Source organism: Muntiacus reevesi, chromosome 9 (genome assembly GCF_963930625.1).
Source record: "Muntiacus reevesi chromosome 9, mMunRee1.1, whole genome shotgun sequence".
Taxonomy (NCBI): Eukaryota; Metazoa; Chordata; class Mammalia; order Artiodactyla; family Cervidae; genus Muntiacus; species Muntiacus reevesi.
In genome coordinates this window covers 11,849,844-11,874,594 of record NC_089257.1, presented here as the reverse complement: position 1 = coordinate 11,874,594, position 24,751 = coordinate 11,849,844, and the positions used below count along the sequence as shown (strand labels likewise).

General features: G+C 37.2%; 2 protein-coding genes across 2 annotated transcripts; both read left to right on the top strand.

The window, feature by feature from the left end:
* The first annotated feature begins 13,565 nt into the window (after window positions 1-13,565).
* LOC136175627 (olfactory receptor 4A47-like) lies at window positions 13,566-14,495 on the top strand. Its single transcript, XM_065945879.1, has one exon. The coding sequence runs from the start codon at window positions 13,566-13,568 to the stop codon at window positions 14,493-14,495; it is 930 nt and encodes a 309-aa protein (XP_065801951.1).
* Window positions 14,496-22,879: 8,384 nt separating this feature from the next.
* LOC136175186 (olfactory receptor 4A47-like) lies at window positions 22,880-23,806 on the top strand. Its single transcript, XM_065945507.1, has one exon. The coding sequence runs from the start codon at window positions 22,880-22,882 to the stop codon at window positions 23,804-23,806; it is 927 nt and encodes a 308-aa protein (XP_065801579.1).
* The last annotated feature ends 945 nt before the right edge of the window (window positions 23,807-24,751 follow it).

Below are 24,751 nucleotides of genomic sequence, written 5' to 3'. Positions count from 1 at the left end.
CATTTCCTTACAATGCAGAAGTCATTTTAAAATTTGATTCTGATTTCTCTTTTTTGCAAAAACTTTTCTATAGTTATAATTAAAGATAGTTATACAACTGTGCTGTTAAAACAGTTTTCCTCTGTACTACAGTATAAAGCCTATAAATACCTATTTATCACTGTAGCTGGCAAGATTTAATGCCTATGCAGCAAGATATTAATAATATATAATTAATTTGCAAGGTTATGACTATATAGTTACACTTATTTTAGAACATTTATGCTTTTATCATTTTTACTCTTGTTGAGACACAGAGTAATTTTTATTTAGATTCTTGTCATTTAAGTAAACTCATTTATTTATATAACTTAAAATTGTTATGTTATATAGATTGTCTTCTTTGCTATGTTTCCATCACATTATGCCCCCAAATTTTAAGTTAAATATTTTGCTGTTTACAAGAAGATTTGAAGTAAAATGGGGATTAATTAACAGCCTATATGAGAACCAAACAATATAGGATTGAAAGAAAGTGAAATTTGCTTAGTCATGACTGACTCATTGCAGCACCATGGACTGTATAGTCCATGGAATTCTCCAGGCCAAAATATTGGAGTGGGTAGCTTTTCCCTTCTCCAGGGGATTTTCCCAACAAGGAGATGAACCCAGGTCTCCTGCATTGCAGGCAGATTCTTTACCAGCTGAGACACAAGTGTAGCCCAAGAATACTGGAGTGGGTATCCTATCCCTTCTACAGCGGATCTTCCCACCCCAGGAGTTGAACCGAGGTCTCCTGCATTGCAGGTGGATTCTTTAACAACTGACCTATCCATGAAGCCCAAACAATATAGGATTAAGTCTCAAATAAATTTCCAAATTTCCTATTTTTTTCTCAGCATTTTCTGGTCTTCATAAATGTAACCCCTGATTTTGTTTCTTAATTTTCATTTGACAATAATCTTTGCAAATGCAAATGTGTTTAACATATGAATATTTGTTACTCTCTATATATATAATCCTTGCTTTTACTATGCAATGTCTTGAAAAAATGTTTTTGTAGGAGTCCATATATATCTCATAACCTTTCTTATGCTGCACAGTACTCCTCATAATTTTATACTAAAATTAGTATGTCCATTTCTCTTCATGTGGCTGCTAAATTTTTCTATGACAAATAACTTTCCAATGAATATATGGTTTTGAGTATGTACAAATCTAGCTCATAGGCATAGAACTGTAGCTGTGATATTTGAATCAGTGGTAGAGTAGTACATGAATTTAGAGTGCTGACATTGATAGTTATTGCAAACTACCGTTCTTGAGATTGTCCTAAGAGCTACTGTCCTGTACACTGTCTATGAGAAGTCTTTTGTCCACCTTCTCAAGACCAGTCCCTGATAAATGTTTATGATAACTGATTAAAGTTCATTTTACATTTTAACCACTACCCTTTTGATATAATTGAGTTTGGGCATTTTTCCATATGTTTTGTTTGATTTGTATTTTTTCACTTTTTTCTTTTTGATTCTGAAGCTGAAGTTCCAATACTTTTGGCCACTTGCTATGAAGAACCCACTCATTAGAGTGTGTTATTAATTTTTGAGTTTTGATATTGAAATTCCAACTAACAATGTTAATGTATGTACTTAAAAAAATAATTGTAATATATAGTGGAACTATGAACTTCCCTGATGGCTCAGCAGGTAAAGAATCCTGCCTGCAATGCAGGAAACACAGGAGATGTGGATTCCATCCCTGGGTTTGGAAGATCCCTTGGAGGAGGGTATGGCAACCCACTACAGTGCTCTTGCCTGGAAAATCCCATGGACAGATGAGCTTCATGGGATACAGTCCATGAGGTCACAAAGAATTGGGCATGACTGAGTGAGCACCCAGCACGCACACAATGGAACTATGTGTAACTTTGTTCTGCATTTTCCAAGTCTCCTGTAAATGTGTTATCTTACTTTCCTAATTTAAAAAATAAAATAGAAGGAAGAAAAAAAAATCTTTTTACCATTGAATATGTAACTAACATTTTCTGGTTATATGTTTTTACCTTTTTAATCTACTTGTAGTATTTTGATGAAAGTGAAAGAGGAGAGTGAAAAAGCCAATGCTATCTCAAAATGCATGTTGTGGGTTAGGGGCCTGTTGCAACTCTCTCAGTTTTCAGTCATTTCCTTTCTCTATTTAAGAACTTGCTAAAGGTCTGCATAGTCAAGGCTATGGTTTTTCCAGTGGTCATGTATGGATGTGAGAGTTGGACTGTGAAGAAAACTGAGCGCCAAAGAATTGATGCTTTTGAACTGTGGTGTTGGAGAAGACTCTTGAGAGTCTGTTGGACTGCAAGGAGATCCAACCAGTCCATCCTAAAGGAGATCAGTCCTGGGTGTCCATTAGAAGGGCTGATGCTGAAGCTGAAATTCCAGTACTTTGGCCACCTCATGCGAAGAGTTGACTCATTGGAAAAGACCCTGATGCTGGGAGGGATTGGGGACAGGAGGAGAAGGGGATGACAGAGGATGAGATGATTGGATGGCATCACCGACTTGATGGACATGAATTTGAGTAAACTCCGGGAGTTGGTGATGGACAGGGAGGCCTGGCGTGCTGTGATTCATGGGATCACAAAGAGTCGGACACGACTGACAGACTGACCTGAACTGAACTGAATAGGCATATAACTTCTTGCTAAAAACTAGCAAGGGGGCAATCTATCTGTCCCCTTCTGATGTCTATGTCAGAAGATTTCACTGTCTCTTTTATACTTTAATAAAACCTTGTTACACAGAAAGCTCCAAGTGATCAAGCCTTGTCTCTGGCCCTGGATTGAATTCCTCTCCTCTGGAAGCCACGAATCCCAGTGTTGTTCCCGGCTCGTAGCAGCAACTTTTCAAAACCATCATATCATGAGTGACATGATGGTTTCACAGAACAGGAAGGGATGTGGCTCACTCTTTCAGGTATGGGAGCTACAGGATTGCCCTTGCAATCACCCAGATGCTCTTCATGGTGTTGCTGCCTGTCTGCGGCTCCCATGTCACCAACCATCCACATGTGAATTAAACCCTTTACTGGAACCTGTCTGCATGGACTCTCACACCCTTGGTCTCTCTTGCTGCTAACAGTGGGTTCATTTATCGGTTAAATATTTTCCCCCTGATGGTCTCCCATGTGGTCAGCTTGTGCTGCATAGAGACCTATAGGTTGGAGGGGAGATGCAAAGTCCTCTCCACCTGTGTCTTCCACATCACTGTGGTCATCGTAATCTTTGTGCCCTGCTTATTTGCCCTGAAGGCGTGGCTCATTTTATATCATGATAACTCCTTTGTTAAACTTCTTAAACTTACTCACTCAGAAATCCAGAGGTGAAAAAATGCTATGAGGAAATTTGGAGTGAAAATGTGGCCTGGGAAATAGTCATAACAATATGAAATGGCTTTGTATTTTAAATGGTGAATAGTAAATGAATACAATTTTATGGTTCAGGGCCAACTGAATATTGCTTATCAAAAGTATGTTGATTTTGACATATAAGTACCCAGGGGTAAGGTCCAGTCAGGAAATCACTAACCATTATGAAAATTGTATTTAAATTTATATACTGCCCAGTTCAGAATTCATTATGGTTCTGAGATTCTCTGGGTTTCCAGTGGTTGGGACTACAGACTTTCATTGCCTAGGGCTTAGATTCAGTCCCTGGTAAAAGTAGGATCCCCCAATTCACATGGCATGACCAGAAACAAACAAACAATACCAGGAAAAACATACAAAGAAAACCTAGCTAACAAATAATAAAAAAAAGAAAAAAAAAAGAGAAGTTTTTTATAACTTTTATATAACTATAAAACTTATAACTTTATATAACTTTTATATAACTATAGAGACTTTACTTTTTGAAATGCAAACATGTTTATTTTATTATGACTCAATACAATTTCTCTTTAGGCTGTCACTCTTCTACATAGCGCATACTAATCCCTGTCACTCTGAGAGTAAATTCTTCCCAATAAGGGATACATCAGTCACTTTGGTGCCTTTCTTTGCAGGGTAGAGTTTAAGCCCAGTCTCTGGTGTATAATCTGTGTTGTGTATATTTCCACTGCTTTGTAGAGAGGGACTTTGTAGAGAGGGACCTTCACTTTATAAAATCCCCTCTTCCCCATGCATAACCAGGCATTCTGAATGTATCTGGAGGAGCATAAAATCCTTCAAATATGTTTTCTAATTTACAACCAAAACCTGATTTTGAAACTTCAAAATAAAAAATTTGGATTTCATTTCTTTCTTTCTCACCCAGGCTTTTTTTGGGTCTCCTTTCCTTTTTGATGCATCCTGAGTACATAGAACAGTGCCTAGTCCATGGTAGGTACTTAATATTTGCTGAATTGATTATAAAAAAATTTGAGATTGACAAATATATGTTACTATATTTAAAGTAGATAGTCAACAAGACATACTATATAACACAGGGAACTCTACTCACTATTTTGTAAAAGTTTAAATGAAAAATAATTGAGAAAAAATTGATACAGGTGTATATATATACACACATCTATCTAACTATCTATATACATATATGTCTGAATCACCTTGCAGTACACCTGCACCTAACACATTGTTAATCAACTATACTGAAATATAAACTGAAAATTTAAAGCTAGAGGTTCTAATTACTAGTTTGTCATTGGATTGACACGAAAATGAAAGTGTTAGTTGCTTAGCTGTGTCCTACTGTGATTTCGTAGACTGTAGCCCACCATGGCTGCTCTGTCCATGGAATTTTTTAGTCAAGAATACTGGAGTGGGTTGCCATTTCCTTCTCTATTGGATTGACATATTTGTCTCTTAAACAAATTACCCATGTGTATCTGAAACCAATGATATTTGCATATATTTGGGGCTATCGGGTTATTTGTCTATTGTACTTTAGTCCAGATTCACATCATAAATCAATTAATGAGGTGACCTTAGTTCTTAAATTTGTTTTTTTAAATTATGGTCTAGTATGCATAATAAATTTATATTTTCCACAGGACTGGAAAAGGTCAGATTTCACTCCAATCCCAAAGAAGGACAATGCCAAAGAATGTTCAAACTACCTCCCAGTTGCGCTCATCTCACCTGCTAGCAAAGTAATCCTCAAAATTCTCCAAGCCAGGCTTCAACAATACGTGAACTGTGAAATTCCAGATGTTCAAGCTGGATTTAGAAAAGGCAGGGGAAACAGAGATCAAATTGCCAAAATCTGCTGGATCATCGAAAAAGCGAGAGAGTTCCAGAAAAATATCAACTTCTGCTTTATTGACAATGCCAAAACCTTTGACTGTGTGGATCACAAGAAACTGTGGAAAATTCTTCAAGAGATGGGAATACCCTAGCCTCTGAGAAATCTGTATGCAGGTCAAGAAGCAACAGTTAGAACCAGACATGGAACAAAGAACTGGTTCCAAATTGGGAAAGTAGGACATCAAGGCTACATATTGTTGCCCTGCTTATTTAACTTATATGCAGAGTACATCATGAGAAACACTGGGCTGGATGAAACACACGCTGGAATCAAGATTGCCAGGAGAAATATTAATAACCTCAGATACGCAGATGACACCACACTTATGGCAGAAAGCGAAGAAGAACTAAAGAGCCTCTTGATGAAAGTGAAAGAGGAGAGTGAAAATGCTGGCTTAAAATTCAACATTAATTAGCCTCAATTAAAACAAACAAATTAATTAAAAAATAAAAATAAAAAATTAATGAAACAAAAGATGTTCACAGTTGTGCCACTTACAAGAGTTAAAACAGCAGAAAAAACCTACAAGTCTAATAAACAGAACTGCTTAAAGAAAAAACAATAAAAAACCTCAACATTTGAAAAACTAACATCATGGGATTCAATGCCATCACTTCATGGCAAATAGATGGGGCAACAAAAGAAACAGGGAGATACTTAATTTTTTGGGTTCCAAAATCACTGCAGATGGTGACTGCAGCCCTGAAATTAAAAGACGCTTGTTCTTTGGAAGAAAACTATGACCAAGCTAGACAGCATATTAAAATGCAGTGACATTACTTTGCCAACAAAGGTCCGTCTAGTCAAACTATAGTTTTTCCAGTAGTCATGTATGGATGTGAGAGTTGGACAATAAAGAAAGCTGAGTGTCAACAATTGATGCTTTTGAACTATGGTGTCGAAGAAGACTCTTTCAAGTCCCTTGGACTGCAAAGAGATCCAACCAATCCGTCCTAAAGGAAATCAGTCTTGAATATTCATTGGAAGAACAGATGCTGAAGCTGAAACTCCAATACTTTGACCCCCTGATGCAAAGAAGTGACTCATTGGAAAAGACCATGATGCTGGGAAAGATTGAAGTTGGGAGGAGAAGGGGACGACAGAGGATGAGGTGGTTGGATGGCATTATCAACTCAGTGGACATGAGTTTGAGCAAGCTCTGGGATTTGGGAATGGACAGGAATTGGGTGATGTACAGGGAAGGCTGGCGTGGCGCATTTCATGAGGTCGCAAAGAGTCGGATATGACTGCGTGACTGAACTGTTACATAATAAAATTTACAATTTTCACCATCTTAAGGTAGTATTAATTTAACTCACGTTATTGTGTAAATGTTACTAATGTCTATCTCGCCAACTAGTCCAACTTCACAAACTGAAAGTCCACAACTATTAAAGAAAACTTTCCATTTTCACTCACAGAAACCCAGGAAACCTCTATTCTACTTTGTCTATGAATCTATTTTATTTGCCTCTGTTAGTGGAATCACACAAAATCTGCTTTTGTGTGTGTTTGTGACTGCCTTTTTCAACTAGTGTCATATAAAACCCTTTTTCCATTAAATGTTCTTGACACCCTTTTAGAAATTTATTAAATACATATTTAGAGATTTATTTCTAGGCTGTCTATTATATTGCATTAATCTGTTATTAATCTTTATTCCAATATGGGTGCTGTGACTACTATAGCTTTGCAATTTTTTAACATGTGGAAGTATGAGATCTCTAACTTCTTTTTCAATATTGCTTTGGCAGTTTGTAGTCCTTGAGATTCCACATGAATTTTAGCATGGATTTTTCTATTTTTGCTAAAATATTTTTGGTGTTTTGATAGGGATTGCACTATATTTTAGATCACTTGAGGTAGTATTAATTTCTTAATACTGTTAAATATTCCAGCTCATAAATGTCTTCCCATATATGTGTGTGTTCTATAATATCTCTGAGTAATGCTTATAGTTTTCAATTTACAAGACTATTGTCTCCTTGGTTAAGCTTACTCTTAACCATTTTATTCTTTTTGATGTTGTAGTGGAATTGTTTCCTTAATTTCTCCTTGAGTTATTTATGATCATATAAACTTTCACATCATTTCATAAAAATACTTTTAATAAGCTGCAAATAGGAGTGCAACTCAACATGATACTGTCCAAATGTGAGAGATCCACAGCTAATACACTCACATTTAAAAGTTTACAGCTTTCCATTAAAATCTGGAATAGGACGAGCAGGCACACATTTTTTAATATAGTGAAGCTATATAATTTTCTATGAAAATTTTAGATTTTTCCAGGTAGAGCTCTTGTGAGTTACTTTTGTTTTGCTTTTGTTTTAAGCTTAGATGGTGATATTTATTGGGATTGAATTGACTTCATAGATAATGTTGGGGAATAATTGTTATCTTTTCAATTATTTTCCTATCCAAAAATATGCAGTATTCTTGCACTTCTTAAGTATAAAGTATTATTTTTCAAATGTAAGTCTTGTGTGGTTCTCAGTTCAGTTCAGTTCAGTTGCTCAGTCGTGTCCGACTCCTTACGACCCCATGAATTGCAGCATGACAGGCCTCCCTGTCCATCACTAACTCCCGGAGTTTACTCAAACTCACATCCATTGAGTCAGTGATTCCATCCAGCCATCTCACCCTCTGTCGTCCCCTTCTCCTCCTGCCCCCAATTCCTCCCAGCATCAGGGTCTTTTCCAATGAGTCAACTCTTCACATGAGGTAGCCAAAATATTGGAGTTTCAGCTTCAGCATCAGTCCTTCTAATGAACACCCAGCACTGATCTCCTTTAGGATGGACTGGTTGGATCTCCTTGTAGTCCAAGAGACTCTCAAGAGTCTTCTCCAACACCACAGTTCAAAAGCATCAATTTTTTCGGCGCTCAGTTTTTCTTCACAGTCCAACTCTCACATCCATACATGACCACTGGAAAAACCATAGCCTTGACCAGACGGATATTTGTTGGCAAAGTAATGTCTCTGCTTTTTAATCTGCTGTCTGGGTTGGTCATAGCTTTTCTTCCAAGAAGCAAGTGTATTTTAATTTCATTGCTGCAGTCACCATCTGTAGTGATTTGGGAGACCAAGAAAATAAAGTCTGTCACTGATTCCATTGTTTCCCCATCTACTTGCCATGAAATGATGTGGCCGGATCCCAAGATCTTATTTTTTTGAATGTTGAGTTTTAAGCCAGCTTTTTCACTTTCTTATTTCATTTTCATCAAGAGGCTCTTCAGTTTCTCTTTGCTTTCTTCCATAAAGGTGGTGTCATCTGCATGTCTGATGTTTTATATATTTCTCCTGGAAATCTTGATTCCACCTTGTGCTTCATCCAGCCTGGCATTATGCATGATGTACTCTGCATAGAAGTTAAATAAGCAGTGTTACAATATACAGCCTTGATGTACTCCTCTCCCAAATTTGAACTAGTCTGTTGTTCCATGTCCAGTTCTAACTGTTGCTTCTTGACCTGCATACAGATTTCTCAGGAGGCGGGTCAGGTGGTCTGGTATTCCCATCTCTTTCAGAATTTTCCCCAGTTTATTATGATCCACACAGTCAAAGGCTTTGCAATAGTCAATAAAGCAGAAGTATATGTTTTTCTGGAACTTTCTTGGGTTTTTTGATGATCCAACAGATGTAGGCAATTTGATCTCTGGTTCCTCTGCCTTTTCTAAATCCAGCTTGAACATCTGGACGTTCTCGGTTCACGTATTGCTGAAGCCTGGCTTGGAGAATTTTGAGCATTACTTTGTTAGCGTGTGAGATGAGTCAAGTGTATGGTAGTTTGGACATTCTTTGGCATTGCCTTTCTTTGGGATTGGAATGAAAAGAGGTTTTTCAGTCCTGTGACCACTGCTGAGTATTACAAATTTGCTGGCATATCGAGTGCAGCACTTTAACAGTGTCATCTTTTTGGTCTTAAAATAGCTCAACTGGCATTCCATCACCTCCACTAGCTTTGTTTGTAGTGATGATTCCTAAGGCTCACTTGACTTTGCATTCCAAGATTTCTGGTTCTAGGTGAGTGATCACACCGTTGTGGTTATCTGGATCATGAAAATCTTTTTTGTGCAATTCTTCTGTGTATTCTTGCCATCTTTTCTTAATTCCAAAGAATAGCTAGTTCCAAAGAATAGCAAGGGGAGATAAAGCATTCCTAAGTTATCAATGCAAAGAAATAAAGGAGATTAATAGTATGAGAATGACTGGAGATCTCTTCAAAAAAAAATTAGAAATACCAAGGGAATATTTCTTGAAAAGATCGGCACAATAAAGGACAGAAATATTATGGACCTAATAGAAGCAGAAGATATTAAGAAAATGTGGCAAGAATGCACATGAGATCTATACATAAAAGATCTTAACAAACCAGATACCCATGATGGTGAATTTTTTTTTTCACAATGGTGAATTTAAAATTAGCTACTACATATTTTATTTTAAGGCATTTAGCTGTGTTTTCTGATATAGCTTTCATATATCTAACCAAAATTTAAGGTGATTAAATTACATCTTAAAATAGCATTTGGTTGTTTAGCCCTTCTCATTCTGTCATGCTAGCTGGCCAGATTAGTTGACCTAAGATTTTGAAAGATATTCATGTGATTTTTTTTAAGTCATATTTTAAGCCTAAGAAAAGACCTCAGGAAAACTCAATGCCTGTTACTAAGTGGATAGCATCTTCTTACCCTTAGGCGTGAAGATTATGGGATAGATATTTCATCCCTTCCAGCTGCAATTATCATTGAGTCTTAGAACTGGAATATATCCAAGACTGATTCTTATTTAATTAATTCACTGGGACTTTCCCCAAAGTTTATAAAGATCATCTATATGCAAAGTTTTTATTGGACAAGTCATATAATTTATGTCAGAAAGGTCCAACATGGGAAAAACTCTTCATAAGAATGAGAACTTCATGAGAAAAAAAGAATCGTCATGAGACTAAAGACAATCAAGGTTAATATATAAACCCAGTCATTTTACTCCAGTGAACAGATATGTTGTGTATTTTCCCACCTGCCATAGCATGATTTTCAATTTAAATTTTTTCCCCCTTGTCTTTTAGACCAACTGCTTCTAATACCTGAACTCAGCTTCTGTCCAGACTGGATGGAACCAAGGAACAATGTAACTTACTTTGTCCTCCTGGGCCTCACACAGAATCCAAAGGAACAGAAGGTCCTTTTTGTTACATTCTTGTTCTTCTACATTTTGACCCTGATGGGCAACCTGGTCATTATTGTGCTATTTTTCTTTTTCAAGTTAGTAGAAAAAAGTTACTTGTGAAAAATTTTGCTGGGAGATGGCTACTTGATATCTTTTATGTATATACAGGATTTCTTGGTCATTTTGATAAATTTATAATTTGATAAACTTTTGTTTTTCTGTATGTACCCAGGAATTCCTTTCAAATAATCTACACTGCACATATAAATAACTTGAATAATCATGAGACTCCATGAAGAAAATGGACAGACAGCCAAATGAAATCAAATTTATCTTCAAATAATAAAGCAACCTTTTGCTCTCTGTTGTCAAACTGGATGAAAAATAATTCTTAGTGTTTACAAGTAACTTAAAGGCATCATTTAGATTCTGAAGAAGCTTCTAAAGGTAAGACTAATGGTAAATCATGGGAACCAAACTCACAAGCATGGAATGTTCTTTATTGTAAAAGAAATTATAATACTTTGAAATCAATCAAACAGATTCAGTTCTAGATGTAACCCTTAAAAATATGTGATTTGAGGGAAATGAATAAGATATTCTGAGCATTAGTTTCTTCCATTATAAAATGGGAATTCCAGTTCTTATTACTCTAAACATTAAATGTGGTACATTAAACTTTGGGTCTGTGATTGGAATATATAGTTAAGAATTTTCAGCAGCAGGATGATGTCATCAGAATAAAATTTAAAAGGACAATTTGGGCTGCTTCAAGGGAATCAGTTTTTGGAGGCCAGAATAAACATGGAGAGATTTGGCAGGAGGCTACAGCAGTAGACCAGGAAGAAATTAAGAAGTAGGATATGATCAAACTTGTGATATATTTTGAAAATAGAGCAAATGGGAATTATTAAATTTTTATGAGAGTATCAATGAGTGAAGAGCATTGAAATTTTTGTCTGAACAATAACATGGAAAATAATAAGATTTAATAGATAAAAAAGGAGCACCTGTTGAAATTTTGTATAGACAATGCTTATATTTATAGTAGAACTTTTAAAAGTTAGCTTTGTAAATACTACATTGCCAGTAAACTATGCCGAAATTAGAGATGTTGCATATCAGTTCAGTTGCTCAGTTGTGTCCCACACTGTGATCCCATGGACTGCAACATGCCAGGCCTCCCTGACCATCACCAACTCCTGGAGTTTATTCAAACTGATGTCCATTGAGTTGGTGATACTATCCAACCATCTCATCCTCTGTTGTCCCCTTCTACTCCCACCTTCAATCTTTCCCAGCATCAGGGTCTTTTCCAATGAGTCACTTCTTCACATCAGGTGGCCAAAATATTGGAGTTTCAGCTTCAGCATCAATCCTTCCAGTGAATATTCAGAACTGATATCCTTTAGGATGGACTGGTTGGATCTCCTTTCAGTCCAACGGACTCTCAAGAGTCTTCTCCAACACCACAGTTCAAAAGCATCTATTGTTCAGTGCTCAGCTTTCTTTATAGTCCAACTCTCACATCCATACATGACCACTGGAAAAACCATACCTTTGACTAAATGGATCGGTTTGTTGGCAAATTTATTGTCTCTGCTTTTTAATATGCTGTCTATTTTGGTCACAAGTTTTCTTCCAAGGAGCAAATGTCTTTTAATTTCAGGGATGCAATCATCATTTACAGCGATATTGGAGCCCCCAAAATAAAGTTTATCAATGTTTCCACTGTTTTCCCATCTATTTGCCATGAAGTGATGGGGCCAGATGCCAGGATCTTAGTTTTCTGAATGTTGAGTTTTAAGCCAACTTTTCCACTCTACTCTTTCACTTTCATTAAGAGGCTCTATAATTCTTCTTCACTCTCTGCTATAAGGGTGGTGTCATCTGCATATCTGAGGTTATCGATATTTCTCCCGGAAATCTTGATTCCAGCTTGTGCTTCATCTAGTCCAGTGTTTCTAATGATGTACTCTGCATATAAGTTAAATAACCAGGGTGACAATATGCAGCCTTACACATGTTTGAAAATTAGGGGAGAAACAGGGACTGACCCAAAATTAGACTGTGGTAGCATTTACTGGTCAAGAAAAGGGAAATATCCACCTAAAGACCTAAGAAGTGTCAGTGAGGTTTGAGACAGTTCAGGACAAGGATCTTCTGTTCACAGTTTGATCTATCTACACTGTAAATTACCTTAAGTGGATCTCATTTATTATACTTTCTGACTCTGGAAGTGATGCACTTTTTCATGGAATTCTCTCCCATCTATTTTATGCTTTCAATTTTTTAAAAGCTCAACCAAAGCATTGCTTACTCCAGGAAGCCTTCTTTGATTACAGTTTGATATACTCCTAAAGTGAAGGAAAGTGAAAGTGAAGTCATTCATTCATGTCCAACTCTTTGTGACCCCATGGACTGTAGCCTACCAGGTTCCTTCGTCCATGGGGTTTTCCAGGCAAGAGTACTGGAGTGGGTTGCTATTTCCTCTCCAGGGGATCTTCCCGACCCAGGGATCAAACCTGGGTCTCCCTCATTGTAGGCAGATGCTTTTACCATCTGAGGGACCTGTGATCCTAAGCACTGTGTGATATTCATTAAGAAAAAAAATAATAAAGTTGCTCAGTCATGTCTGAGTCTTTGTGACCGCTTGGACTATAATTTTCCAGGCTCCTCTCTCCATGGAATTTTCCAGGCAAGATAACGGAGTGGGTTGCCATTTCCTCCTCCTGTGGATGTTAACAATCCAGGGATCAAACCTAGGTCTCCTGCACTGCGGGCAGATTCTTCACCATCTGAGCACCAGGGAAGCCAAATATTAATGGCATCTATAACTTGGGTCTGGAATTGCCTGATCCCTTGTTGTGTACCATATCACTGAGGGAAAGAAACTACGCCTTACTCAACTTGTAATCAAAATGTCCGTGACATATTAGATACAAATAGATGTTCTGCATACATTCTTCAAGTGAATGTGTAAATAAATAATTGTGCATTTAAGTGTTTTCCCCTTTAAGTGTTTTTTTTTTTTTTTTTTTAATTTAAGTGTTTTTCCCCTTGTCTTTTAGACCAACTACTTCTAATACCTGAACTCAGCTTCTGTCCAGACTGGATGGAACCAAGGAACAATGTAACTCACTTTGTCCTCCTGGGCCTCACTCAGAATCCAAAGGAGCAGAAGCTACTTTCTGTTATGTTCCTGTTCTTCTACATTTGGACCCTGATGGGCAACCTGCTCATTATCCTGACTATAACTGTCAGTAAGACCCTGAACTCACCGATGTACTTTTTTCTTGCTAGCTTATCATTTATGGATGTCACTTACTCTTCTTGTATTACACCTAGAATGATTTCAGACTTGTTTTTAGGGGAAAAAATCATATCATTTGAATCTTGCATGACTCAATTGTTTACAGAGCACATTTTTGGTGGATCTGAGATCCTACTTCTGCTGGTGATGGCCTATGACCGCTACGTGGCCATCTGTAAGCCCTTGCATTATCTGGTGATCATGAGGCAGAGGGTGTGTGTTGCGCTGCTGGTGGTGTCCTGGGTTGGAGGTTTTCTGCACTCAGTGATTCAACTCAGCACTGTTTATAGGCTCCCATTCTGTGGCCCCAATGTCATTGATCACTTTATGTGTGACATGTTCCCTTTACTGAAACTCGTCTGTACTGACACCTATGTCACTGGCATCTTAGTTGTGGCCAATGGAGGACTGATCTGCACTCTTGGTTTTCTGCTCTTACTCGTCTCCTACGGAGTCATCCTGCACTCTCTAAAGAACCTGAGTCAGGAAGGGAGGCGGAAAGCCCTCCAGACCTGTGTTTCCCACATCACTGTGGTTGTCTGCTTTTTTGTTCCCTCTATATTTGTAAATGCAAGACCTGCTAAGACCTTCCCCATTGACAAATCTGTGAGTGTGTTTTATACAGTCATAAGCCCCATGCTGAACCCATTAATCTACAGCCTAAGAAACTCTGAGTTAACTAGTGCTATGAAGAAGCTCTGGAGAAGGAACATCATATCTCATTTTAAGTAAGTGCACTGATTACTATGAAAGGTGTCATTTGACATCAGGGGACATTTCCTTTGAATGCAGAAGCATTTGTGCTCAGTCACTCAGTCATGTCAGCTGCTTGCAACTGCATGGACTGTAGCCGGCCAGGCCCCTCTGTCCACAGGGATTCTCCAGACAAGGATACTGGAGTGAATTGCCACGCTCTCCTCCATGTGATCTTCTCAACCCAGCGATCGAATCCAGGTCTCCCCCATTGCAGGAAGATTCTTTACAATATTAGCTACCAGGGAAGCCATTTTAAAATTTGATTCTGATTTTTTTTCTTGAACAAATTTATGATAATTATCATTAAAGATTGCAATTATACATCTGTTCTATTAATAACAGTTTTTCTGCTTACTAGAATGTAAGGTCTATAGTTACTTGTTTATAACTATACCCAGAATGGCATAAAACCTATATAGCAAAAAAAAAAAAAATGTATAATGAATTCATGAGAAAATTATTGCACTGATTTTTAACTAATTTGTGTATGCTCAGTCGCTTCAGTCATGTCCGAGTCTATGTGACCCTAGGGACTGTAGCCCACCAGGCTCCTCTGTCCATGGGATTCTCCAGGCAAGAATACTAGAGTGGGTTGCCATGCCCTCCTCCAGGGGATCTTCCTGACCCAGGGAATGAACTGGCATCTCTTATGTCTCCTGCATTGGCTGCTGAGTTCTTTACCACTAGAGCCACCTGGGAAGCCCAACCAATTTATGGATTCATATTTTTCACTCTGTTTCATGAAAAAAAGAGCAAAAACGATATTGCAGTTCATGGAGAAGCACAGAGTTGGACTTAGAGGTTGAATAACAACAACTCTTTTTCAGGACAGGATTTTTATTTACACTCATCATTTAAATGAACTTTTTTATTTATAAAATTTAAAATATTTATTTATATATATCGTCTTTTTTTATTATACTTCTGTGGCATTATGCACAAAATCTTTAACTTAATACTCTCCTATTTACAAGAAGATTTGAAGTAAAAGAGATATCAATAAACAGCGTAAATGTAAACCAAACCATATGGTATGCAGGGCACATGAATTTCCTATTTTTTTCTCAGCATTTTCCAGCCCTAGCTGTTGGCCCTAAATTTGTTTCTTTTCATCTGGTAATAATCTTTGCAAATGCAAGTGTAATTAACATACATATATTTGCTTCTTTCTATATATGTAACACTTGCTTTTACTATGCAGCATCTTGAAGATGTTTCCATACAAGTCCATGTATTTTGTACATACATGATCAGTCGCTTGTAGTTTCTGACTCTTTGAGATCCCATATACTATAGCCTGCCAGTCCCCTCTGTCCGAGGAATTTCCCAGGCAAGAATGCTGGAGTGGGTTGCCATTTCATACTCCAGGGGATCTTCCTGACCCAGGATCAAGCTCGTGTCTTCTGCGTCTCCTGCACTGGCAACCAGATTCCCACTGTGCCACCTGGGAAGCCCAGTCAGAAGCCCAGTCAGAAGCCCAGTCATATATAATTTTTCTTATGGTGCACAGTTCTCTTTATAAATTTATAGTGAAATTAATGTGTACATTTTTATTAATGTGATTGCTAAACTTTTCATAAGGCAAATAATACTCTGATTAATATATGTTTTATGTATAATAAATATAATTTTATAGGGATAGCATTGTTCCTATGATATTAGAATGAATGGTCAGATAATATATGCATTTAAATGTTGATATTGATAGTTATTGCCACATTACCACACTTGAGGTTAAGTAGTTATAGTCCTGTCCACTCTATGAGAATTCTTTTGTCCACAATTCAATCACCAGTACCTGATAAATATATATGACATCTGATTAAAGTTACTCTTATTCTTTAACCACAACCCTTTTGATATAACTGATTTCCATAATCTTTCCACATGTTCAATTTGATTTGTATTTTCTGTGAGTTTATATGTATATAAATATAAACAAATTTTTACATATATATTCATTTAAATTTTACCTATTTAATGGTTAGTCTTTTCCATACTGATTTTTATGAGATGTTTATATAGTAAGAAACGATCACTTTCCCCACTGCGTGAGTGGTTTATGTTTTCTGGTTGTGTGAAAGTATCTCAGCTGTGTCCTGCTTGTTGTGACCCCAAGGACTGGGACCTGCCAGGCTCCTCTGTCCATGGCACCCTCCAGCCCAGAATATTGAGGTGGGTAGCCGTGCCCTTCTCCCGGGGATCTTCCCATCCCAGGGACTGAACCAAGGTCTCCTGCACTGCAGGTGGATTCTCTACCGTCTGAGCCACCAGCTGCTAAACAAATAGAATAAGAACACAGGACTATGGTACCACTCACTGCAGTGAAAAGCAAAAACCTAAACAACCAAAAATATTTGACAAGTAGATGAATGCAATCTATTCATAAGATGGATTATCATGCAGCTATTAAAAACTTGTGTTTTCAAAGAAAATTTGAAGACATGAGAAAAAGTGCATGATATAATATTAGTTCAAAAGGGATGATAAAAATTCACACACGATATGACATCAAATTAGATTTAAAAATTAGATTTCTTGTTGTTTACTTGCTAAGTTGTGTCTGACTCTTTTTCTACTCTATGGACTGTAGCCCGCCAGGCTTCTCTGTCCATGGGATTTCCAGGCAAGAATACTGGAGTGGGTTGCCATTTCCTTCTCCATTTCCTGGTTACATGGTTTTAACTTTATAAACTATGTAGAATGATTTTTGCATGTAAATTTTTTATTTTTACATTTTATATTCAATTTTTTTCATTTGTGTATCTTGCTTAAAAAGATACATTTTCCCATTCCACTTGTGCCAAATAGTCTTCAATTCTTTTCCAGTGCTTTTTTTAAAAAGCATTTTTATGTCTTATATTAAAACTTTTGATTAATCTTGAATTTATTTTGCTATAGGAGTTAAAGAGGGATTGAAATTTTAGTGGTTTCTCTATATTTTATGGTTTTTAAAAATAGTTGCATAGCTATCTTTTTGCCATTAACTTGAAATCCTGATTTTTGTTTCCTGAAATCCCAGTGTATTTGGATCCAATTCAAGACACTCTTCTGCTTCACTAATCTCTTTTTTCATGTGCAGGTTGACACATAATTGCCATTATATGTAACACATTTTGGTCTGTGAGGAGACTAGCAGTCTCTCCTTCTTATTGTTTCTCAGAAATACACCTAGGCTTGCGGGCTGCGATGCCCTCCTCCAGGGATCGTCTCAACCCAGTGATGGAACCCAGGTCTCTGGTGTCTTCTGCGTTACAGGTGGGTTCCTGACCACTGAACCACCAGAGAAGCCCCCAGTACACGCTGCTGCTGCTGCTAAGTCACTTCAGTCGTGTCCGACTCTGTGCGACCCCATAGACGGCAGCCCACCAGGCTCCTCTGTCCCTGGGATTCTCCAGGCAAGAACACTGGAGTGGACTGCCATTTCCTTCTCCACCAATATGCACTCCTGTATTTAAAATAGATTATAGCAAGGCCTAGTGTCTAGCACAAGGGAACTCTGCTCCATATTTTGTAATAAACTAAATGGGAACAGAATTTGAAAAAGAGTAGATACATGTATATGTGTAAGTCAGTCACTTTGCTGTAGACATTTTTTAGCAATGTAGACAATTGTAGCAATGTAGACAGTGCTAATCACTATACTCTAACATGGGCTTTCCTGCTGGCTCTGTGGTAAAGAATCCACCTGCAAAGCAAGAGCTAGAGGAGATGTGGGCTGGATCCCTGGGTCAGGAGACCTCGTGGAGGTGGGCATGGCATCCCTCTCCAGTATTCTTGCAGGAAAATCCCATGGACAGAGGAGCCTAGCAGGCTGCAGTCCCTGGTATCGCAAGAGTTGGACACGACTTAAGACTAAGCCACCACATGTTTAACATAGATTATAACAAGTCCTACTGTACAGCACAGGGAACTCTGCTCACACTTTGTAATAAACTAAGTGGGAAAAGAAATGGAGAAAAGGTAGACACGTGTATTTGTATAACTCAGTCCTTTGCTGTAGATCTGAAACTGGCACGTTGCAAATCACTGCAGTCTAATGTGGGCTTCCCGGTGGCTTTGTGGTAAATCCGCCTGTAATCCAGGGGCCACAGCAGATGCAGGCTTGGGCCGGGAAGATCCCATGGAGGGGGGCGAGGCGCTGCACTCCACTGCTCTTGTCAGGATCATCCCATGGACAGAGGAGTCTGCGGGCTGCAGTCCACACGTTTACAGAGTCAGACGCGACTGAAACCACAGCACACAGGCATACACGCTCCAAATTAATAAAAACTTAAAGATAGAGATTTTAATTTAGTAGTTTTGTCATTGGATTAACATATTTGCCTCTTAAATTCCCCAGATGTATCTGAAGCCGATGATATTTGCCCTTACTTTGGGCTATCAAGCTATACTCTATATTCATGTCATAAATCAATTAATGAGGTCACCTGAGATCTTATATTTACTTTTAAAATTATGGCCAAGTATACATGACAAAATTCATAACTCTCATCATCTTAAAGTTATGCAACTATGACCACTGTCTATATCCAGAACTTTCCCAACATCTCAAGCTGAAATTCTAAAACCATTAAACAGAATTCCCCATTTTCCCTCACTGACCTGTGGGCAGCCACCATTCTAGTTTTTCTCCATAATTTGACTCTTTAAGTGTCTCAGTCAAGTGGAATCATACAGTATTTGTTTTTTGTGACTGTCTTTTTTCACTTAATTCCATATTATATCTTTTTTTTTTCATAAAATGCTCTTGGCAGTCTTGTTGAAAATTATCTGGGACATACACAAAGGCTTATTTCTAGAGTCTGTTTACTCCATCAGTCTGTTGTTCATCTTTATCTCAATACTAGTGCTGCGGTTACTGTAGCTTTGTAGTATGTTTTAGAGCAAGGAAGTGTGAGACCTCCAACTTTCCTCCTTTTCAAAACTGTTTTGGCAATTTTGAAGTCCTTAATAGTCCATACGAATTTTATCATGAATTTTTCTACTTCTGCAAAAAACATTTTTATAGTTTTGATAGGAAGTGTACAGAATCTGTAGATCACTTGAAGCAATATTAATATCTTAACACTATTAAATATTCTAGTTCATAAAGGTTTTCCCATATATCTGTGTGTTCCATAATATCTCTGAGTAAAGTTTTGTGATGTTCAGTTTAAAATGCTTTTGTCTCATTGATTAAGTTTTCTCTTAACTATTTTCTTCGTTTTGGTGCTCTTGTAAGTGGAATTATTTTCTTAATTTCTGCTTGGCTTGTTCATGACCACATAAAACTTCAACAACATTTCACAAAAAACTCTCAGCAAGGTTGAAATAGAAGGAATGTGCCTGGACATAATAAAGTCCACATGTGACTGCTCCACCACCAACATCATCCTCAGCACTAAAGCTTTGAAACTTCCATGTTAAAATCTGAAAGAAGACAGTGGGCACACTTTCACAAGTCCTTAATAAAAAATTAATTTATTTTTTATTGAAGGATAATTGCTGTACAGAATGTTGTTGTAAACTGTCAAACCCCAACATGAATCAGCCATAAATATACACATATCCCCTCCCATCCCACTCCTCTAGGGTGATACAGAGCCCCTGTTTGAGTTTCCTGAATCACACAGCAAATTCCCATTGTCTATCTGTCTTACATATGGTAATGGAAGTTTCCATGTTACTCAGATTTTTTCTAAGTGTAGCGCCTATACTCTGAAGTGAAATAATTTTATTTTTAAATTTTTACTTAGCTTTGCTTTCTGTAACAGTACTTCTAATGGTAGTCACTACCTATCTTTTTAATCTGAGTTTAAATATCACTTTTTAAGATAGGCCTTCTCTGATTACATTATCCACAGTAGAACTTCCTCTTATTTTCTGTCACAGTAAACTATTTCTTATATTACAAGCCATTAATACAACTACAATTACTGAATGTCTCCTTCTTTATTGTCTGACTTTATTCTGAGAAAATAATACAGGAATGCAAGAAAAAATTTTTTACATAATTTAACCCTGGTTTTATTAATTGTTGTGTCCTTACTTATAGCATAGTTGCTGGCCTAACAGAGGCATTCTACTTTTTAAAAAGTTGCTAATTGTTTAAACTATTAGCTCTTATATCTACAATTTTAATATATTTAATTGTGTCTTTTGATATAATTTTCATATTTCTAACCAAATTTTATGATGATTAAGCTGAGTATGAAATAAAAGGAAAGAAAATCTTGCTATTTCAGGTGGGGAAATACATAACAAATAAATTCACTGGAGCAAAATGACTGGGTTATTTTATTCTTGATTGGCAGCAGTCTTATAGAGATTCTAAAGTACGATTTTTTCTGACATGAACTATGTGAATTAGACTATTAATGTCTTTACATACAGATGTTATTTAAAAACTTTGTGGAAAATCCCACTGAATTAATTAAGCAAGAATCAGTCTTGGACACATTCCAACTCTAAGATTCAATAATAATTGCAACCAGAGGGGATGAAATACTCCATGATCTTCATTCTTAACAGGAAGAAAATGCTATCCACTTAGTAACTTGCACCAACTTTTCAGGAGGTCCTTTCTTAGACTTAAAAAATATCATAGAAATATATTTCAAAATTTCAGTTTGAACTAGTCTGGCCGTGTCAACGTGACAGAAGTGAGATGGGCTAAACAATCAATGCTATTTTTCTTTTTAATGTTATTAGGGAAGAGGTTACTTATGAAAAAGTTCCCTGGGAAATGACTAGTTGCCATCTTCCTATGTTTATATAGAATTTGTTGGCCATTTTGATAAATTTCCTAATGTGATTAAGGTTTTTCTTTTCTGTGTACACCAAGGAATTCCTTTCAAATAATCTTGCATATAAAAATGACCCTCTGAATAATGAGAAGAATCCATTTAGAAAATGGACGGTCAAATGACTGTACAAATTTATATCCTCAGATAATAAGGCACCCTTTTGCTCTCTACTGTCATACTGGATGAAAGAATTCCAGGACTTACATTGTGTTAAAACTCATTCATCAATTTGTGAACAAGCCTCTGCAAGGTAAGACTAATGGAAAATACTGGAAAACAGGCTAACAATTGAGAGACCTTCTTTATTATGAAAGAAATTAACTTACTTTGAAATAAATCAAACTTGGATTCAGTTCTAAGTATAGCATTTAAAAATGTGTGACTTTGGGAAAATGAAATAGATGTTCTGACTCTTGGTATTTTTTAGTGATGAAACAGGGATTGTAGTATATGATACTATAAATATTAAATGTGATACATTAAACTATGACTGCATTATTGGAATATACTGTAAGACTTCTGAGCAGCAGAGTGGTGATATCGTCAGAACAAGACTGGGAAGGACAATTTGGGCTGCTTCTGAAAACCAGCTTTTGGAGGCCAGAATAAACACGGAGAGACTTGGGAGGAGGCTATCACTGTGGGCTATGAAGAAACTTAAAAAAAAAAAAAGCATAGCAGAAAAAAATAGATGAGACTATTCCAATTTGTGATATATTTTGGAAGTAGAGTCAATAGGATTTATTTATGTTTTATGAGAGTAAAAAATAAGTGAAGAGCACTGAAACTTTTTGTCTGAACAATAGCATGAAAAATTATATCATTTAGCAAGGTAAAAGGCAACATGTCAAATTTCATACAGGAAGTGCTACATATTGTGGAAAATAAAAAAGTTAGTTTTGTAAATACTAAATTGCCATTCAGTTGCTTGTCCACATTTAGAGATGCTGCATATACATATTGGAAAATTAGGGGAAACGCAGGGTTTGGAGACACACAATTATACTGTTGCAGAGTTTACTGGTCAGGAAAAGGGAAATATCCACTTAAAGACCTAAGAAGTATCAGTGAGATCTGGGACAATTCAGGACAGAAACCTTCTATTTATGATTTGATCTACTCACATTGATTATGTAAATTACCATGAACCTCACTTTTACAGTTTTGTGACTTCACTGAATTCCCTTCCAGTCCGTTCTTGTTGTTTCACTTAAAAAAAAAAAAAAATTCAGCTAAAGCATTAATTCCTCTGGAAAGTTTCCTCTGATTTAATTATTATTGATGCATAACTGTACTATGACTCACCGTTTGTGAATTTCCTTAAAACTTATTATACGGATCTGGAATTATCTTATCCCTATTCCTGTATTATATCATGAGGGCAAGTAACTCTACCTTATTCAACTTGGAGATACACTATCAATGACACATTGGACATGAAAAGACTCTTGACACACATTCTTTTAATTGAATATATAATAGCAGATGAAAATTTAATTCATTTAAAAGTTTTTCCCTTGTTTTGTAGGTACACTGCTTGTAACAAGTGAACGTAGAATTTAGACTGACTAGATGGAAACAAGGAGCAATGTAACTTACTTCATCCTCTTGGGCCTCACACAGAATCCGAAGGAGCAGAAAGTCCTTTTTGTTACATTCTTGCTCTTCTATATCTTGACTGTGGTGGGAAACCTGCTCATAGTTGTGACTATAACTGTCAGTAGGAACCTGAACTCACCGATGTACTTTTTTCTTGCTAGCTTATCTTTTATGGATGTCACTTACTCTTCTTGTATTACACCTAGATTGATTTCAGACTTGTTCTTTGGGGAAAAAATCGTATCCTTTAAATCTTGCATGACCCAGCTATTTACAGAGCACTTTTTTGGTGGATCAGAGATCCTACTTCTGCTGGTGATGGCCTATGACCGCTATGTGGCCATCTGTAAGCCCTTGCATTATCTGGTGATCATGAGGCAGAGGCTATGTGTTGTGTTGCTGGTGGTGTCCTGGGTTGGAGGTTTTCTACACTCAGCAATTCAACTCAGCACTGTTTATGGGCTCCCATTCTGTGGCCCCAATGTCATTGATCACTTTTTGTGTGACATGTTCCCTCTACTGAAACTCGTCTGTACTGACACCTATGTCACTGGCATCTTAGTTGTGGCCAATGGAGGACTGATCTGCACTCTTGGGTTTCTGCTCTTACTCGCCTCCTACGGGGTCATCCTGCACTCTCTGAAGAACCTGAGTCAGGAAGGGAGGCGGAAAGCCCTCCAGACCTGTGGCTCCCACATTACTGTGGTTGTCTGCTTCTTTGTTCCCTGTATTTTCATAAATGCAAGACCTGCTAAGACCTTCCCCATTGACAAATCTGTGAGTGTGTTCTATACAGTCATAACTCCCATGCTGAACCCACTAATCTACAGTCTAAGAAATTCTGAGTTAACTAATGCTATGAAGAAGATCTGGAGAAGAAACATTTTTATCTCATATTAAAGAAGTGCATCATTTACTATGAAGGGAGACATTTGACATTAGAGTACATTTTCCTAGAATGCTGAAGTCATTTTAAAATTTGTTTCTAGATTCACTTTCTCCAATGAATATACAGTAATTATTTTTAACTAATGTAATTATAGAACTGTGCTGTTATTAACAGTTTCCCTCCCTACTATAATGGAAGTTCTATAACTCCTTGTTTATCACTGTACCTAGAAAGGCATAGCGCCTATATAGTGAGAATTAATAATATATGGTGATGAAACTTATAGTGGGAAAATTATACACAAAATTTTTAATTTCATGTGTTTTTGTTTGTAAGTAATGTTGAACTAAGATATCAATAATCAAGATTTTCCAGGTGGTGCTTGTGGTAAAGAATCCATCTACCAATGGAGGAGACCAGGGTCAGGATGAATCCCCCGAAGTGCGTGGCTACCCACTCTTGAATCACCATTGTCAGAGGAGTTTTGTGGGCAACAGTTCATGGGTTGCAAAGAGTCGGATGTGACTGAAGTGACTTAGCATGCATTAGCAAACAGAATGAATGAAACCAAACAATATGGGATAGAGTTTCAAATGAATTTCCTGTTTCCCTCAGCAGTTCCCAGCCCTCGTCCTCAGCTGCTGTTCGGTCACTAAGTCGTGTCCGACTCTGTGACCCCATGGACGGCAGCATGCCAGGCTCCCCCGTTGGTCACTCTCTCCTGGAGTTTGCTCAGATTCATGCCCATTGAGTCAGTGATGCTAGAGGTTGGCCTTAAATTGGCTTCTTTTCATCTGGTAATAATCTTGGTGCATGCAAGTGTATTTAACATACGGATATTTGTTTCTTTATATATATTTAACACTCGCTTTTACTATGCAAAATCTTGAAAATGTTTTCATTCCAGTCCATATATTGTGTGCATTTTACAGGCAAGATTACTGGAGTGGGCTGTC